The sequence below is a fragment of the Rhincodon typus genome, chromosome 12 (genome assembly GCF_021869965.1).
Source record: "Rhincodon typus isolate 14 chromosome 12, sRhiTyp1.1, whole genome shotgun sequence".
Lineage (NCBI taxonomy): Eukaryota > Metazoa > Chordata > Chondrichthyes > Orectolobiformes > Rhincodontidae > Rhincodon > Rhincodon typus.
In genome coordinates, this window is record NC_063343.1 from 23,827,825 (window position 1) to 23,848,318 (window position 20,494).

The 20,494-nt window shown below is 39.6% G+C and overlaps 1 protein-coding gene across 1 annotated transcript in view; it reads right to left on the reverse strand.

The window, feature by feature from the left end:
* Positions 1–20,494, reverse strand: part of LOC109928508 (actin binding LIM protein family, member 3) — a gene marked incomplete at its 5' end in the record, with an annotated part of 177,408 nt that overhangs the window by 65,716 nt on the left and 91,198 nt on the right. The window contains 6 exons of the mRNA XM_048603946.1: positions 498–586; positions 4,190–4,319; positions 8,569–8,598; positions 9,792–9,947; positions 12,858–12,932; positions 15,508–15,566. Coding sequence (XP_048459903.1) covers positions 498–586; positions 4,190–4,319; positions 8,569–8,598; positions 9,792–9,947; positions 12,858–12,932; positions 15,508–15,566 — 539 coding nt within the window. The remainder of the gene's footprint in view (positions 1–497; positions 587–4,189; positions 4,320–8,568; positions 8,599–9,791; positions 9,948–12,857; positions 12,933–15,507; positions 15,567–20,494) is intronic.

The following is a 20,494-nucleotide window of genomic DNA, read 5'->3' on the forward strand; positions in this document are numbered from 1 at the left end:
GAGGAGGCCACAACGGGTACAGCGGATTCTGCAAAGCGGTCCCCAAGCCTCCGCTTGGTTTCCCCAATGTAGAGGAGGCCACAACTTCTGCAAAGTGGTCCCCAAGCCTCCGCTTTTCTGCAAAGCGGTCCCCAAGCCTCCGCTTCTGTAAAGCGGTCCCCAAGCCTCCGCTTTTCTGCAAAGCGGTCCCCAAGCCTCCGCTTTTCTGCAAAGCGGTCCCCAAGCCTCCGCTTTTCTGCAAAGCAGTCCCCAAGCCTCTCACTAACTAATAGGAAATGAGGTGTTGGAATGAATGGATTATTTTTAGATTGGCAAACCGGTAATTCTGGAGAGCTACAAGGATTGATATCGAGGCATCAGGTATTTACAATCTAAAGATACAATCTATACATAAAATTAAAATCTGTAGCAAATTTTCTGACAACACGATATGTGGGAAGCAAACTTGTGAGGAGGACACAAACAGCATCACAACTTTTGAGATGCCAGATTCTTACCTGTTGGATGGAGAGCTGGCAAGGGACCTGTGCTGTCTCTTTTTGATACTGTCGCCCAAACAATAAGCTAATAAGGCTGCGGGCCTTCTCTTGCAGACAATAGCCCAGAGGTGGAAGTCTCGCCTACCAAGAGCTGCCGGCCATCTCTTATGACTGTGCTGCACTTCTGGCGAGGCGGTGCCTGCTGCCGGAAGGACGAAAAGCAGAGTCCCAGGATCACAAAGTGACCCAGGCCAAGGGTGCCTGATAGTTGTGGTGGGGAGTGTGGCTTGGTGTTGGGGGTTGAGAAGTTTGCGGAAGCACGTTGTACGAAGAGGGGCATAGGGACCAAAGCAGGACAAACAGTGGGGTTCCTCTCAATGGACTACTCTCATCGCAATGCCTTGATCGGGAACTCAGCCTTTGGTCAAGAGACCTCCCTCCACCATGCCGAGATGGCCATTTGCCCCTTCTGTTTTAGCCGTGTTACTTGCTGCATGGTGACAGGCTCACCTGCAGCTGGGTTAATCCTGGTGGCAAGAAGATCATTGACTAGCCACTGAGACTTCAACTGGCAGCATGGCAGGAAGGTCAACCATGGGCTTAACTAAATAGGAGGTGAGAGAACAGTGGAGCTCAGTTATACTATCATTCCACCTAATTACGTTCTCTTCTTACATCTAAACTCACATGAGAACAGCACAGATTTCTGTTCAAAGATTTTGGAAAGGGATACAGGTAAGTTTTGACAGTCAGTAAAAGCTTGGCAGATGGATTAAAATGTGAAGTTTTCCAACAAGGTGAGAAGAATAGAAAACAACATTATTTACATTGAGAGAGACCGAAAAATGCTGTAGGATCTGGATGTTCATGTACATTTGTGAGAAAATGTCAGCATGCAAATACTGTAAATGGGATGTAGGTCTTTTTTGTAAGGCAGATAGACTAAAAAAGTAGGGAAGTCATGTTACAAATATATGGAACATTGGTAACAGCACACCTGCCACACTGCAAACAGATTTGTTCTCCTTCTATGAATATGCATACATACAAATAAGGCATTTAGTCTCTTGAACCTGCTTTGCCATTTAATACATTTATAGCTGACCTGACTGTAATCTCAAATCTGTAATCCCACATTCTCATTATCCCCGATAACCTTTCACAACCTTGTTCATCAAGAACCATTCCAACTCTGCCTTAAAAATATTCAAAGATTCTGCTTTCACTTCCTTTTCAGGAGATTTCCAAAGGCACATGACCCTCTGCCAGAAAAAAAATTGCTTTGTCTCTGCTTAAAATGAGCAATACTCTACTCTTAAACAATGACCTCCAGTTCTAGACTTTCCTCTGAGAGGAAACATCCTTTCCACATCTAACCTGTCAAGACTCTTCAGGATCTTGTATATTTCAATCAAGTCAACTCTTACTCTTGTAAACTCTATCAGATACAAGTCTACTACTGTCCAACCTTTCCTCGTAAAATAATCTGCCATTCCAGCACTGGTCTGGTAAAAATTTTCTGAACTGCTTTCAATGTATTTACATTCTTCCTCAAATAAGTTGTCTAATACTGCATACAGAATTGCCCTGTATGACTGAAACATACCCTCCCTATTTCTGTATTCAAATCTCCTTGCAATAAATGAAAATATTCTATTAGCTTTCCTAATTACTTGCTATGCCTGCATATTAACATACATGAAGACATTCAGGTCCCTCTGTATGTCAGAGTTCTGCAATCTTTCACCTCTTAGATATTATACTTTGATTTCATTATGCCTGCCAAAATGGGTAATTACATATTTTTCTACATTATATTTCATTGCCAGATCTTTGTCCACTCACCCATGTACATCTTGTCTGATAAAGCCCAACTTTTCTTTCAGTGTACACCTTGTTAAAACCCTGCTTAAAGTTGAAGTCTTTAGAATTTAAAGTGTAGATTTCTATTAACTGCTAACAGAAACAAAATGAGATTTAGACAATTTATTTGAGAAGGGTTACATTTATGTTGGAGACAATTCAGAAAAGGTTCAATTGGTTGGTTCCTAGGATGAAGAGGTTGGCTTAAAAGGGCAGCTTGAGAAGTCTTGGCCTTTATTCATTAGCGTTTAGAAGAATGAGTGGAGATCTTATTGAAATATAAGATTCGGAGGCGGTTTGACAGGGTAAAAGATGAGGAAACCTTGAAATTGGCACTTCAACATAATGGGTCTCTTGGTTAAGGCGGAGATGAGAAAGAGTTTCTTTTCTAGATGGTTGTTAATCTTTCGAATTTACTACACCAGAGAGCATACTGGAGCACACTACATACATTCAAGGCTGAGTGAGACAGATTTTTGATCCAAAAGGCAGTCAAAGGTTAAAAGGGCAAGCCAAGAAGTGGAGTTAAAGTCAGAATCAAATCAGCCATGTTGTTATTAAGTGGTAAAGCAGGCTTTGAGGAACCAAATGCCTACTCCTGTTCCTTGACTTATGTTCTTATAATCCTGCTGTCAACCAATGTCCACCCATTCACATTTAATCTCATGATGACTAGGAATATATGACTGGGAAGCAGAATTTCGGTTTGATTTTCCACTCCCTGATGTAAGAACTCAGAGACCAAGTGTAGTTCCCCTGATGTTGAGATGTGTTTTCACTGCACAGACTTGGGACTGATCCCAAGTTCTGTCTGGTGTGTATGTAGTAGCTATTCTCTAAATAAACTTGCTGGCCATTTTTGTCATCCCAGTGTCTATTTCTAATGGGTGTTTATTTAGTTGGTGATTTCCTGCCTTGGAGGAAATAAATGGTTTCTATAAATGGTCTTTGGTAATTTATTAAAATATTTAAGTGTCAAACTCAATTAATATCTGATTTCTCTATGCTCAAATGTGACCTATTGTCATTGAGATGACATTAAATCCCAGATGTCACTTTCATACTCAATTCTAAATGAATACCTGAGTTTAACAAGTACTAACTAGTTAAAATACTTGTGACAGTGTCTAAATGATTTCACTTGCTGAATAAGCACACTTTGAAGACAAACATAGTCGGCAATGGTGGCATTTATATAACTGACTGCTCACTGTTTTATTTCTTGCTTGTAAGCAAGAAAATGTACAACCAAGTGGTTTTATGAAATGAAATGAAGTGATGATGTGGTTAGTTGCTCTTTCTTTGAATATTTTTCAGTGCAGTAGGTTTTTTCCATTTGTGACTGGTTTGAAAAAGGTACATTTCAATTTTTATGGGGAAAATTTTGCATTGGTCGAGCTATTCATCTTTGAGTATCTTTTTAAAGCGTGGTGCAATGTCACATTTTGAATGCAAATGATTTATTCATTCAGATGAGTATAAATTCAGGCAATGGAAATATTAATTGCCTGTCTGCATACATACTAATCAGAACATTCACCCAGAATGAACTCTTTCCACTCTACAAATATGTTTTTCTGGCTGAAGGCTGAAATTACATGTTGCTCATTTTATGTCTTATAAGATCATGAAACATTATTACAACGTGTTTATATCTGGAACTACCTGAGTTGCTGACTATTCAGTTAATTGACATTGCACTTTTTAGGTCAATCAAGTGGCAGTTGATACAAAGCAGTTTATTTTTGTTGAGTTTTATTTTCTTTAAAATTTGAATGTTACTACAGATTGTTACACTCAAAGGGTTATTCACAAGGTAAACATTCTGGTGCAAGAAAATCCATTACCTGGTCTGTGGTAATGTTGAGGTGATCGAGGCATTGTGGGAGACATCCCCTGTCGACTGTACATGGGCGAGTCAATGTAGCCAGGACTGGAAGATCTCCTCTGTCTTAAATCAATACCATCATATATGTCCTACCATAAGATAGCAGGAACATTGTTAGTACCAAGTTAGCAGTTAAGCACTCACTTCTAATAACAATAGATACAATAACTAAGGAAATGGACGTTTGGATTCTACAAAGAACATGATTCTCAGAAATATATTTGACCCATTAATACGTAGCATTTAAGTAAGTCACACTGAGCACATTATGTGAATTGATTTTAGTGGCATGATTACATTTGATCTGTAAAATCTGTCAAGGTTTTTAAAGGAATAAAAGATCATCTGTATAATAGCAACATTTTCACTGTAGATCAAAATGCTGGTCATAACCTATGTTTAACTGTAGAGGTATCTGAACTGAATGGATGGATGGATGGATGTATAACATACCAGAATATCCTTGTTAAGCTTAACAAACTAAATTTGACAAGTTCAGATTTTAAACAGAACAGAGATATACTGCAGTCTTTTATGAGTCTCAAATCATACTCTGATGTTTAAAATAAAATGTTTTGCACGAAAATATCTTGCAGTGTTGCCTTATTGTAACAGATTTAATATTGCAACTTTATTGTTACAATAAAAGTTTTCTAATCTCAGGAGATATGTCAATATAATCTCTGTGGACGTCATGGTCTACAATTTACAGGTTTGATTGTATCTCAATATTGTATTTGAACCTTGTAATTTACACAGTAGTACAGTCCCTACGGAACTGAAATAGTCTGTGATTTAATTAAATTCAGTTCTTAGATGAGGACGTCCATCTGAAATTCATGAATTTAATGTGTCTGTTAGCAGCCTAAAAGCGTCACCAAGCGAAGGTGAGAAACCTTTTCACATGAAAAAGGAGAAAACTGAAAGGATGTTTAACATTCCTACACCTTTCAACGTTTAGCATTAGCAGAGACGCTGGTCAGGGTGACCTATTCATTCACTCAGCCAGGAAATTCATACTTAATTGAAAGGAAAAAAATGGTGGACAATTTGCTTTAGAGAGGAAACAAATACATGAATTCATTTACTACATAATATTGTCACAATAGAAGGTACCAGTATTGTACCTACTGTAATACTCTAAAAGATTATCCACCTTGGCTTGCCACAAATATTTATTAGAACAGAGATCTAACAGATTGGTAAAGAGAAAATATCCCAGTCATTATGCAGCATATCTAGAATTCTCATATAATTAAAAAAAACACTCATTTCAGATATAAACTGTATCAACAAATTATACAAGATTGACTGTTTCATGAAAACCAAAAGAACTGTGGATGCTGTAAATCAGGAACAAAAACAAAGTTGCTGGAAAAGCTCAGCAGGTCTGGCAGCATCTGTGGAAGAGAAAACAGAGTTAACGTTTTGGGTCCGGTGACCCTTCCTCAGAACTGATGGTGGCTGGGAAAACGTCAGTTTATATGCAGAAAATTGGGAGGTGGGTGGGGTAGGGAGTAAACGATAGGATAGAGCCCAAAGAGAGAGAAAGACAGTTGGACAGACAAAGGAGTTGCTAACGATCAGGCTGGGAGGGTGAATAGTTGTTAATGGGGACTGTTAGTGACTAACAACAGCGGGTGTGTAGTGGCAGGCTATGTGGTAACAAGGCCTGGTGTGTGGGGTGGGGGGCTGGGACATGGGAGAGTTTAGGCCCTAAAATTTTTGAACTCAGTATTGAGTCCGGAGGGCTGTAGGGTCCCCAAGCAGAAAATGAGGTGTTGTTCCTCCAGCTTGCACTGGGCTTCACTGGGACACTGTAGCAAGCCGGAGACAGAGATGTTGGCCAGGGAGCAAGGTGGTGCATTAAAGTCGCAGGCAACAGGTAGCTCAGGGTCTTTTTTGCGAGCAGAACGTAGATGTTCTGCGAAGCGGTCGCCAAGTCCACGCTTCGTTTCCCCAATGTAGAGGAGACCACATTGTGAGCAGCGAATGCAGTAGTCTAGGTTCTTGGAAGTGCAGGTGAAGTGTTGCTTCACCTGGAAGGTATATTTGGGCCCTTGGATACTGGGGAGGGAGGAGGTAAATGCGTCCGTTGTCGACAGGGCCCTCAATCGGGTCCGACCCATCTCCCGCACTTCCGCCCTCAACCCTTCTCTTCCCTCCCGCAACAGTGATAGGGTTCCCCTTATCCTCACCTACCATCCCACCAGCATCCACATCCAGAAGATCATCAGACGCCATTTCCGCCACCTGCAGCAAGATGCCACCACCAGACACATATTCCCCTCCCCTCCCTTGTCCGCCTTCCGCAGGGATCATTCCCTCCCGGGACACCCTGGTCCATACTTCCTTCACTCCCAACACCTCCCCACAGCCCTACGGCACCTTCCCCTGTAACCAGCAAAGGTGCAACACCTGCGCATTTACCTCCTCCCTCCCCAGTATCCAAGGGCCCAAACATACCTTCCAGGTGAAGCAACACTTCACCTGCACTTCCAAGACTCTAGTCTACTGCATTCGCTGCTCACAAGGTGGTCTCCTCTACGTTGGGGAAATGAAGCGTAGACTTGGCGACCGCTTCGCAGAACATCTACGTTTTGCTCGCAAAAAAGACTCTGAACTACCTGTTGCCTGCCACTTCAATGCACCACCTTGCTCCCTGGCCAACATCTCTGACTTCGGCTTGCTACAGTGTTCCAGTGAAGCCCAGTGCAAGCTGGAGGAACAACACCTCATTTCCCGCTTGGGGACCCTACAGCCCTCCGGACTCAATATTGAGTTCAATAATTTTAGGGCCTAAACTCTTCCATGTCCCAGCTCCCCACCCAACACACCAGGCCTTGTTACCACATAGCCTGCCACTACACACCCGCTGTTGTTAGTCACTAACAGTCCCCATTAACAACTATTCACCCTCCCAGCCTGATTGTTAGCAACTCCTTTGTCTGTCCAACTGTCTTTCTCTATCTTTGGGCTCTATCCTATCGTTTACTCCCTACCCCACCCACCTCCCTATTTTCTGCATATAAACTGATGTTTTCCCAGCCACTATCAGTTCTGAGGAAGGGTCACCGGACCCGAAACATTAACTCTGTTTTCTCCTTCACAGATGCTGCCAGACCTGCTGAGTTTTTCCAGCAACTTTGTTTTTGTGACTGTTTCATGACTTTTTTTGCAAATCTAAATATGTATAGAAAATAATAATTATTGTAAACTTTGTTCTGATTATAATATAGTATAATGTTTATAATTATGTAAAAACTATCAATTAACGTACATTAATGGTTTGGAGGGAGAAGGTAGTGTGCTGGAGGGCAGGGATGAATAAATATTTGTAGGATTCATTAATTCATTTTGTTAACATTTTGTTGATAATATCTATTTATCATAAAGAATCAATTCCTCAGCAATGTCTCACTAAATGTGATGTCTTTAGGCTACAAGCCACCACAGGAATCCACTGTGCCAGTTGTTTTGCGATTTTGTGTTTTTCTGATTCCAGATTAAAAGCTTGCCATCATTGACAAAATGATTGAAAAGCTGCCAGCTGTTGGGAAGATTTCTGAACTACTGAGCTAATTCTCTGTCTGAAATACCTCACCTGATGCACACTGCACTTTGTGAACAAAAGCGTAATTGCCAATTTAACCATTCAGTTATTTAGTGAACCTTGTTTGAATCCAAAACAATTTGAGAATGCTTCAGATGAAAACCTTTCTCTGACAAGAAAAATGCTGCATTTAGTTCCTTTTGCTTTAAAACAAAATTCAGTTGTTTAATTCTGCTTCGATAATGCATGTGTTCTTTGTGCACTAACTAATTAGTGTTTTTTTTAAACAGAGATTTGATACACATTGCTGCTGCTTTTGCTCTAACCGAGCATTAATAAAAGCTATTCTTGGTGGAAAGTCTTTGACTTAATGCAGACATTACACAACATGTATGAATAGCAAACTAAGAGCTCCTAAGTACCAGCATGTGCTACACTAGGTAACTGAACCAAAACTATTGCACTCAGATTTAAGTCTCAAAGTACATTCTGAACACATGTATGTTTTAACATCTTAGATTTATAATTAAGCACTTTGAGATAGATTGCAAAATGACCAATTAATCGTTTAAGTTGATGGATAGAAAACAATTCCTTTGAATGTAACAAAACATTTACAAGAGGTATGTACGTTAATATTTTGATAGAATGCAGATTTTTGGGGGTTGCGCAGGGGAAAGGAGTAAAGTTTGGTCTAAGTAAGGACTACGAGCACACAAAATAAAAAAAACAGTTTTAAACTAAATAAACTGTAATACTACAATAAACAAAATGATCAGAATTACCTGTGAGTATGGTGATAGCATCCCAAGTGACTACAGAAAGTGAATAACAAAATATGACATTTAGTACAAATATATGTTAAAAATGTTACACACATGATCTTAGTTAAGCACAAATTGTATGACAGATTGTAAGGTGGTTGGTTAGAGTTTTCCTTCCATTACAACAGTTAAGCCACTATTAAGTGTGTTGTTTTTATTTATTAATTAATCATGCATTCACACAGTAAAACTAATACTAATTGAATGTGCCTGATTTCACATATAGACACACTACTTTTAACTTGCTGTCACTTAGTAGCTTGTTCAAATAACAGAAGTCATTTGTCAGGTTCCTGAAAGAGTAGGTAAAATTTAACGTAGTCTGTGGGAGTCGGTTAAAAGGTCAGTGAGGAGTGTAGAATTAGGACAGAATTATCTTATTGGTGGGTTAGATTAAGGAATACCTCTGTCTGTAGGCTAAATGTGGATAGCACCACTTAATAGTCTCTTCCTACTGCTCCAGGCTTTTGACCTGTAGTGGGGAAATGTCCTGCTTCTTTAGAAATCTGTCTAATAACAACAGACAGCCTTTCTATGGGTTAAGGGGACGCTCTCTTGATTGGGCACCCCGTGGCTCATAGAGGGTCGAATGGTGGCAAGGAGCACCTCCTCTTACTCTCACCATTGACAACCATTGAAATGATCATTTTATCCCCACAAAAATGTGTCAACTTGTACAATACATTTTCTCAAACCATATTTTCTGAGGCACTTTCAATGCTATGCAAGTCATTAAGTGCAATTAATAGATATACTTCAGGAAAACAAGTTTAGTTAAGAGCTGTTAAGTTATATTCATTTATACGCTTTGCAAACATAGGATTAGGAATATAAGTCCAAAAGTTAAAAGTATGCAAAGAACATAATTTAATCTGCATCATTTAAAAAAAAATACAACTGCTGCCGACATGCAAATTGACATAAATTTTCTTTTCTTTCGGATTCCAAGGCGTTGGACATAAAGACAATTTTTAACCACAGGTGATGAAGAATGCAATGAGTTGGCAGAACGAGAGAAATTACTCATACTACTGCCACTTCCCACTGTTAGCATTTCAAAACAAACAGTATGCAACGCCATGAAAACAAATCTTCTACCCAAGGTTGTTTCATGTTTGTATGAAATAAATGTTGGGTGGAATAAACAATCCATGGAATAAAAATCATGCTCAGTTACACAGTACCTCCCCAAAACTATGTCTTTCAAGTCTGTCTTCTGATGCGGATCTGAAATATGGCTCGTAGGAAACCAGATCAGGCCGCTGGATATCATAGATAGTTTTAACTTTGGGGAGAGCAGCCAGATCCCTATAGTCAAGTATTTCGTTATCCACTTTTGCCTGAGATATAGATAGTTGGAAAAGGGGAAATCAGAAGAAAATGTTAGACACCAGAGAAATTCATGATAGAAGAAAACATTAGCGTCATTAGTTTTTGATTTTAAGACATAGATTCTGCAATTACAAAACAGAAAGATTGGAGAAATGTTGCAGAAAAGTGTGCTGTAGATCTGAGTTGTTTTAAATTGAAGAAATCAATGTACCAAGTAATAATTCCTTATGAAGAATGGACATTTAAAACTATGGTGTCTTTTTTGTTCTGTGGGAAATTCATTCAATAAGTGACTTTAAATGCAAGTAAATTAAATTTCATAAAATGATCCAAAATATAATTAAATCCCACATAATGAAAATTAAATTTGACTGTTTCAGCCTCGATGTATAATGTCCCTCTTCACACAAATATAAAGAACAGTCAGAGTTTTCATATAGATCTGTCTACAGCATTTTTCAATGGCAACATTAAAAGAGGAGACCTATGACTTTTGATTTCTGCTCAGCTGAGGAAGCATATAACTATAGGCCACAATCCCAGATATGAGGGCTATCACTAGCCCTAGGAGTACAACAGTGAATAAATTTATTTTGGAAACAAATCACTGAGTGCATCAAAGTGTGCTGATGAGATCACTTATCGATGATTTTGAATGCAGCAGGGTCACTGTTAACTCCATTTAGCACTGGCAAATGTTTGAATGGATTTTAAATCAGGCCTCCAAATTAGCTATGCATGGAAGCATTGCTTTAGTTAGTTTTTACTAACATCTACAAAGTCATCTGTAGTTAAGCATGTTTCAAGCATCTTTTGAGTGTGAGATATGGTCAAGCAAAATGATGGTATTTCCTTTGAGTGAAAAGCAGGGTGCAATGAGTCCCAATATGTTTCCCCCTGCTTTGAACTGGTTGTTGTGGGTGAATTAATGTCCCAATGATATCCCAAGTAATATTAATATTGACTCATCAGCACCTATTTCTTAATACCTGTGGTAATGATTTAGCTATAGCAAGGTTTCAAAGCAGCACCGGGCGGGTAAAGTCATCTTGTTGATAAGTGTCACTGGCAAAAGTTGATAGATGTCCACAATGCTATTTACAATCACAGTGGATGTGGAAAATTATGCAATATAGCATTAGTTTATAATCCAATAGTGTTGTTATGACTTTCCAATTGTTTCATTAATTCCTGAGTGAAATCTACTTTTCAAGTCACTTTGCCCTGAGGGATGTTTTTTCAGGACAAGTTTCTTGAGTATAATTTTGCCTGTAGCCTGTTCTTCAAATGTCACATTCTACGAATAAATTTTCCAGGCTTTCAAAAGTATTCAGGGCTGCTTCATCTAGAATGTGCTAGGATTAGGAGAGCAGAGATCATTCCAAGAACAGGGTGGGCAGTCAATGACCTCTTCAAGTAGGTTGAAAGTAATTTATGGACCTCATATCTGCAGTATCTCCTAGCAACCAATTTTGGAAGTTAGAAATTGAGTTTATTTTTAAAATTTTATTCTGCCACAGGGAAGTTTGTGACAGCTTGAACTGATGAACTTTCTAAATCTCCTCGATCTGCTAGAAAGAGTGGGAGCTATTATTAAACTGGGTGAGCTGCCCAGAGAGAGGTTAGAACACATAGTGACAGCAATGAAAAAGGTAAGAGGGAAGGAAGGTTATTTCTGTTAGCAACATTAATAACAGTTGGATGAGAAATTCTGTTCAAAAGGAATATGGTTGCAGACTACCACAGAATCTGTAAATGCTTTTTTTTGAGAATTTAGTTACTGGGCATAGTTTATATTTTCTAAGTAATTAACTTGCCCAATAGTTTTTGGGTAGTAAAGTTTTCATTAATACACTCTTGGGCTTGAATTTCCCTCCCAGATCTGGAGCTCAGAGTTTAGACAATTCTGAGAGGTGGAGATACAGGTAGAAATGAGAGTTGTGTCAGCTGCCTCCAACATGAGTTGAGAAACTGTCTGGTAGGGAACCAGCGTGGGTGAAAAGACTATGGCATGCTTTGCGTATGTCAGCTGTCATTGTGATGATAGATTGTGAAATTATTAATTCTATTATGACAAGCTTACGGCTTATATCAACACAGAATAAAATAGCAAGATTTTTTTTAACATGACAAGCAAATATTTAAAAGTTTTAAAATGCTTTGACACCTTGATGATTCCGTTTGAGAGCTTCAATAATCATGTCCACTTTGTATATTCATGTCCACTTAAAAAATTTCAAAGGGCACCTGATTTCTCCTACAGATGTCTTGTAACCATATCCAAAAGGCTAATGTACCTCCCCAAAGGGCAAACTACCATTCTGAAGAACTCCAGTAAATTTTGACTTTCTCCTACATGTTCTAAAGTGTGCAAATTGTATTTTGTTCATTTCACTCGTGAAAATCAGATTGCATTTAAGACAGTTTGAGTTTTATATGTACTGCTTCCTCTCATAAACCATGATGTGGAAAGTGTGGTCTCCTCCCCAACCACATCCACCCGCACCACCACCACCACCACCAAGCCCCCAACCCCACCCACCCCCCCACCCCTGACCTTCCGCTGTCCTCTGTCTTGCATAGGAGGCAGGTCTTCCACATTGCGTTTCTGGTGCCAGTTTTGCTCAGACATAAAGTCCTTTCATCTGTGCCAAAATTCAGGCGCTGGTATTTGTGTAGTACATTCAGTTACATATTAACAGAGAATAGGATGATCAATATTCCCGGCTCGTGAAGGACTGCTATGTAGAGACAAGAACTTCTAGCATACTTTTAGTGAGCTTGTTTGGAAAAGTTACGATTGATTCTAAGAAAGTGATCATCTGCAGGAGGTACAATATCCTGGTACTTCCCCTGGATTTTGACCAAATTTTATTGCTCTTAGTTTGACTCCTTCCCAGATTGCTAAAGATACTTACACATATGACCCGGTTTGGTGATCCTGAAATGCTAGATCCAGGAGGAGAGATGGAAGTTTCAGAGGTTCGCCTGTGCTGTAAAAAGAATTGAGAATGTGATACTGTTCACTTCTATGTATGTTCCTGCATCCAAATGAAGATTCTACACATTAACATGGGTTAAAATCTTACAGCTTTACAATGGGTTCTCAATCAACCTCTTTTATTTGAATAATTCTTAAAGTCAACAATGTACAGGGGTATGTGCCACTGCTACATAAAATTAGCTGCACTTTTTGAGAACAAATTGAACACTACAAAAGATCCAACTGATTATGTATTCCCTGTAGGTTTATCCAATGTGCTGCATACTATCATCACTCATTGTCATTGTTAGAATTTTAAAATTAACATATGTACATTTATTAGCGATTTCCCCAGTTGCCGATTGTTACTTATTTCCCTGCTGGCACAGTCAAGTTTGTATGAATTTCTTTCTCTTGTTCTTGTTTCTGAACTGATCTTTTTTGGCTTTGTCTTTTTCCTGTACTTGGCTTCCTTTTATTTTAATTAAAGCCTATTTTAACTTGATGAATGCTCATTTTGTGGGCTTTTCCAATAGAAGCCAATAAACTCATGTGCTTGACGCAACTCAAGTGCTTACTGTCCTCCAACTGACAGTGTATAACATGAGTTAATACCACAGCACGTCTGGAGAAAAGAAACCCACTCTATGCTTTTAAAAATAACTTCAGGTGTAAGAACATGGTATTTTGCTGTATGTTGTAGAAATTGGGGAGGTATTATTTTGGGACAGGGTCAGTTAGCTCGGTTGGCTGAACACTAGTTTGCACTGTAGCACGGTGCTAACAACACAGTCCAATTCCCACATCAGCTGAGGTCCAACCCTCTCAATTTCACCCCTGACCTAAGGGAGGTGGCCTCAGGTTAAACTCATTACCAGTGATCCCTCTCTCTCTTTAATGAGCGAGCAGTCGATGGTCTTCTCGGGCTATGGCTCCTTTACTTATTCTGGCTCTCTACCTTTTCTGTGCTCATCAGAATTTTCAGTTCACTTCACTAAGGAACAGGTGCAGAATACATTTGCCCAAAACATGTAATGCAGGAATTCTTGCATTTGCACCTTAACCAACGCTGGATTCTGGAGATCACTTGTGCAAATATGCACTGCAGCTTTGCTACAGTATCTGTGACTTTTAATTAACAAAATGCCCTGGGTTTTCCAATTGCTAATAAATAATCATTGGCCTTTCTAAGTAACTGACTAATTACTTTCCCTAAAACTTTTCAGTTTGCCCCAGTGAATCAACTGGATATCAATGTGCTCAGGTAAAAGTGAATGCACTAGACATTGTAACTGGTACAATGGTGACATGGTAGCCTCCATGTGCATCAAAAACTATGAACACGGGATATGCAGCAAAATCAGGGATACAGCTAGTGAGCGATTGTCTGCTCCTCCAAAACTCAGTTCTGCCCCTGAAAGGCTTAAGAGGGATATCCTGGGATTGTTGTTTTAAAAATAAAGCTTGTTACTTAAAGTGAGGTTTACTTCTGTTTAGCAGTAAATTTTGGGAACGAAACTTTGCGGGGGCAGTAAAAAGATTATTTTTGTGCCTGAAGCCTCTTAATCTGGTGCTAAATCTAGAAAATATGGAAACGAGTGCCAACTCTAGCAGGTGTCAGGCCTTTTTGCATCTCAACTGTGTTGACATGTAGGAATATGAATGATTCCCTCAGTTGATTAATGGTTAGGCTACTGTCGTGTGAGAGTTGGGCAGATAGGCTCCCCTTCATTCTTTGAAATACTGATACATAAATCTGCCTGTCATACCTTCAGCAGTCAATTAGGAATACTATTAGGAATTTCTAGGATGAGGCATACCAGGGTTGAACACAAGGCTACTGCAAACTGTAAATACGTATTTATAGTATATAAATAAACATGTTAGAATCCCAGAACTTTGCTGGTGTCTTCTTCCATCAGCTTTTAGACCCAAAACAGAAACTGCTGGAAAATGTCAGCATGTCTGGTAATCCCTGTGGAGAGAAAGCAAAATTAACGTTCAAGGTCACTGGGCCCAAAACATTAATTTTGCTCTCTCTCCATAGATGCTCCCAGACCTGCTGACATTTTCCACCAATTTCTGTTTTCGTTTCTGATTTTCAGTATCCACAGTTCTTTTGGTTTTCTTGTTTAGTGCTTAGAGCCATATGATCTGCACATGCTCAGTAGCCAAAAATCAGATTATTGGTACAGTTCATCCTTCATTGTACAATATTACTCTCATAAGCATTAAAACAAGATGATCGAATTTTCCTTGGGAGGAGGATGAAATGGAAAACATTTTTTATTGTTCATCTTTTTAAGCATAGCTGCATTCAGTAATTTTAGAACCTTATTGTAAAGCAATTTAGTTGTTCAAACTGAGTTAGCATGTTATACATAAATGATGAATGACACTGAGTACAGATTTAACTAGAAAAGCTTCTGTCATATGACCATGGAGAGAGCCATTATCTGGTGAATGCTGAGTTAATTTTCAACACCTTTTGTGCATATATCAAACCAATCCAGGAAATACATGTTAATAATATTTAGCTGAATATTTATGGAAGAGGCACTAATTTATGGCTGTGTTATACACACCCGAAGCTTCTTTTCCATTCTAGCAGACTGCTTACAAAGTGGATGCCACACTTCGCAGCCTAAAACAGACAGAGGAAAGAAAATAATCAAATTAAATGTATGGGACCATTGCAATGAGAAAGTCAGCTTTGCTACCTAGTGCTGTCATAGCAATTCAAACTAAAATAAATGGTGCACATCTGTCAGATGAAGAACACAGGCAAATATGAGAAACACCCTTGCTTTCGGAGAACAAGAGTTGTTCAGACTTGCATCAACCATGTTCCCACTGAAGTACACAGTTTTAGAAATTGATTGCAGGACACAAGTCATGTTAAAACATGTCAAGAAATTTCAAACATTTACTACACATTCAGAATATGTGATCAGTTGGAACTTGGAAGATACTTTGTTTGACAAAAATAAAACCCTATGGCAATGCTTATGGAGAGTGCAAGATTGCAGCCTTACAAGGAGAGTGAGTAATAGTCCAGATCAGTGGTGACAAATTCATGGATGAGTTTCAGCAGCTGATGAGTTGTGGTTGGGGTTGCGATGGGTGATGTTATAGAGAAGGAAGTAGGCGGATTTATTAATGGAGTGCCATTGGACATTTTATGGAAAGTTCGATGGGATATGGGTAGGCTGCCTGCTTCCAGGAGGCAACAGCTGACTTTTGTAATTAAAGGTTGCAATGGGTGAGCACCTGGCACGTGGGAAGGCTGCTGGATCAATGGATACAGTCTTCCTGCTACAAACAACGGGCTCAAAGCATCATCAGCCGAACTAGGAGCTATGGGCACTGCGGGTTGCAATCATGACCCCAAACACGTTGCTGGAGGAGTGTCTTTTCACACACCATGAATTTTATTTTGTTTGAAACTTACCGTTTGGAGACTCCAGGTCCCCTGCATTCCTCAGTACTGCTGAAGCTTCCAAACTGCTAGACCTGTGATTGGACTGGTACAATAAGAAGCTCACCCACCATCTTTAATTGGATGGTGGACTACAGGTGAGTAATGAGGAGGCTACCTGTGGTAAAGTTTCTGAGCAAGCCCTGTGGCCAGTAAATGCATGCATGTGATTCACCTTTTAGTCTAATGATGGGGTCCTGATGCCCCTCATAAAATTCAATTACTAGTTTTGGTTTTCTGAACAATTGACAAAACATCTTCAGATTTTACCACTGAGAAAACAGTAATATGCTCAGCACAAGAGAATGGAGACAACTCTGATTGAAAATATCTTATCTGACCATGAGACTGTTAAGACACAGAGACGGACAGGTGAATCAACTCAGCCTTTCTACCTCTGTATTTGCAAGAGTAAAGTTAAAATTTTTGAAGGCTCTCAAAATTGATCCCAATAGTTCAAAACTAGAATTTTGAGTAACCAATCCCAGACTCTGCGAATAACCAATTGTCAACATTGGTTTGTATCTTAGACAAAGACTTAGAAATTTATTAACAATACAGTATATTTAGCAAAGCAAAAATTAAACAAAAAAGTAATCTAATTGGTTCATGATATGAACCAAAAACCTTTGTTTTCAGCTGTTTTCATTCTAAAGACAGACAGACAAACCAAACACAGTTAAGGGATAAATCAAAGCAAATAACATCACTGGCCAAATTACTTCTGAGGTTTTAACATGTCGATCAGGGTCACCTTTATAGTTCACTCAGACAAAGGCAGTAATACTTATATCTTCATTTTCTATTTTCTGCGCTTCCAAGAGCTGTTCCTGGGAGGTTAGGCAGGGAGCTTTTCAAATCTTCATGCTGTCGCATCAACAGCGAGATTCCTTTTTCACAAAAAAAACAATACAAAGCCCAATTCAAACCACCGAGCACTCTCTGTCAGACTGACTGTCTCCTCCACGAGGTCTCCGTTACCATTCAACATAAGTCATCTGCTTGAGCAGAAGGTCTTTTCTAGACTTGCTGGAACCAATTCCCAGATATTAACCTCATTAACAGCCAACTTCTGCTATCTGTTTAAACATAATGCTCTTCCCCAGTGATGAAGCATCTGTAGAACCTTTTGATGAGGAACCAACCTGCAATTAACTTTCAGGCTTGACCTCATTAATAAACTAAAGCTTTTTCTTTTAACCCAGGCTGTTGCCAACAGTTGAAAAGTCATATTTAGCTCACAGTTCCCAGTTTACAGCTCCAAACCAAAACTGCTAGAAGAGTAAAAATGGAAATTATGAAAAATCCCTAAAAGTTCTAACAATATTTATATTTTGATTACCACTAGCTTTTCTATTCTGGCATTGTGTGCTTATTTATTCGCCTTTCTTCCAGATGTCTCCATGTTCTTCAACAGTGCATAAATGTTTATGTCAGGAACTGGTCTGGTCACAAATCTCTGATATCATGTTATAAGGAGTTATGGAGTGAATTTATCCCTAGTGTTGAAGCTAGGCTGGCTGCCTGCCCTGGTGTTCCCCTCAGTTTTGGGACTAGGTCTCAGTTGTGGCTGGAATCTGAGCTCGTTGAGCCAACCTGCATTATCAGACTGCCACAATATTAGGCAGCCCTGTCACCCTCTGGGTGAGGGGAAACACTTCTAAAGGTGAAACACACTCTAAATTGCAGAGAAGTGAAGTCAGAGCGTCAGCGAAAGAAACTGGGATCATGGAGCACTTCTTTTCCTTCCATCTTCCCAGAATTAAAGAGGAGTCTGTCTGTGGGATCCTTAGGTCAGACAGATATACGCACTGTACACGGTTGATTAGCACAGTCCAACAATGAATATCATGATTGGATGATATTGGATGCACAGCAGGAGGATTAGTATTTTAACTCCCATCTCAGAATCAGCGAAATATTTATGTGATCAGTATTTTGGTGGCGATGGAGCAGTAAAACCATTTTCCAAGTATAAAAATCACATTCCTGCTTAACACCAGAGCTGTTCATTAACCCCTTGTCATTAGAATCACTTCACACTCAGACTTTCCTTTCTTTACATTGGAACAGCTATTAATTTCTACTGGACACCTTCTTGACTTTATGGGTAATGCCATTGGCTTCCTCCTAAACATACAATACTTTCTTGGTAATATTCAGTTTCAGTAGTGACAGTTAAGGGATTTGTGGCCTAAACTCTTCACCATTTTCTGCTACCTCCAGAGATGAAAATTATCCTCTTTGTCATCTTGCTTTTATTTTCCTTCTAAAAAGGTGTTACTGACTTGGCATGTTATTACATCCCAATTAGTCTCACTCCTGTGGTGATAGCGTAGGAGAGTGGAACTAATTGCACAGCTTTTCAGAGAGTCAGCACAGTCATGATAGATTGAAAGCTGCCTTCTATGCTGTGTGCGTTTACAACTGCATGAAATAGAATTTATGAAAAACACTCTGATGACTTCACATGTCGTGGAACAAAGTCAATTTTTAATTTTATAGAAATTATTACAGTTTGGAAACAGGCCATTCAGCCCAACAAGTCCACACTAACTCTCTGAAGAGAATCCCACCCAGACTCAGCCACCTACCTTATCCCTGTAACCCTGCATTTCCCATGGCTAATCCACCTAACCTACACATCCCTAGGCACTATTGGCATGGCCAGTCCATCTAACCTGCACATCTTTGGACTATGGGAAGAAACCGGAGCACCTGGAGGAAACCCAGGTCCCTGGCGTTGTGAGGCAACAGTGCTAAATACCGAGCCACCGTGCCACCCGCAGATTTCTGCAGATATATTTGAAAAAGATATGGCTTTTCTATTCTTCTAGCATTACTAATCATGGGTCAAGACGATAGTTTCTCAAGGTATTACTCACAAAAAATTACTTATCCATTATTAATTCCTGTCTATATTGATTAACCAGGTACTGTAATAATGAAAGTAGAGTGCTTGGTTTTCTCTGGACCTTGTGGATTATTGCACAACTGAATCTAAAAAAAAATAAGCTTTCTTCTAGCAACACATTTGCAATGTCATGGCAACGTGTTGCTCCACCAGTACAAATCGAGCTATTGTACGTGGTGTTAGAGTCTCAATCTAATGATGATGTGTAATGAGGCAGACTTCATTAGGAAGCTGAAGATGAAGGAATCCTAGAGAGCAGTGACCATAATACGATAGAATTCACCCAGCAGTTTGAGAGGGAGAAGAATGAATCAGATGTAATAGTATTACAATTAAGTAAAGGTAACTACAAAGGCATGAGGGAGGAGCTGGCCAGAGCTGATTGGAAGGGGAGCCGAGCAGGGAAGGTTGTGGAGCAGCAATGGCAGGGTTTTCTGCGGGTAATCTGGGAGGCACAGCGGAAATTCATCCCAAAGAGGAATAAACATATTAAAGGGAGCAATGAGGCAACGATGGCTAACTAGCAAAGTTCAGGACAGCATAAAAGCAAAAGAAAAAACATACGATGTGGTGAAAGTTATGGAATGCTAGACGATTGGGAAGCTTTTAAAACCAGCAGAGGATAACTAAAAGAGTAATAAACGGGAGAAGATCAAGTTTGACAGTAAACTAGCTTCTATGTGAAAGAAGATTGCAAGAGTTTTTTTAGATATCAAAAAGGTAAGAGAGAGATAAGAGTGGACATTGAACCACTGGAAGATGAGGCTGTAGAAGTAGTAATGGGGAACAAAGAAACGGCGGAGGAACCGAATAGGTACTTTGCATCAGTTTTCACAGTGGAAGGCACCAGCAACAGAGTCAAGAAGCAGAGGTGAATGTAGTGGCCATCTCTAACAAGAAATTGTTGGCGAAGCTGAAGAGTCTGAAGGTGGATGAATCACCCAGAGCAGATGGACTACACTCCAGAGTTGTGAAGAAGATAGCTGAGGAGGTTGGAGAGGTATTGGTGGCGATCTTTCAAGAATCACTGGAGTCAGGGAGGATGCCAGAGGACTGGAAAATGGCTAATGTAACACTCCTGCTTAAGAAACAAGGGAGGCAGAAGACAGGAAACTATAGGCCGGTTAGCCTGACCTCAGCTGTTGGTAAGATTTTAGGGTCCATTATTACAGGTGACATT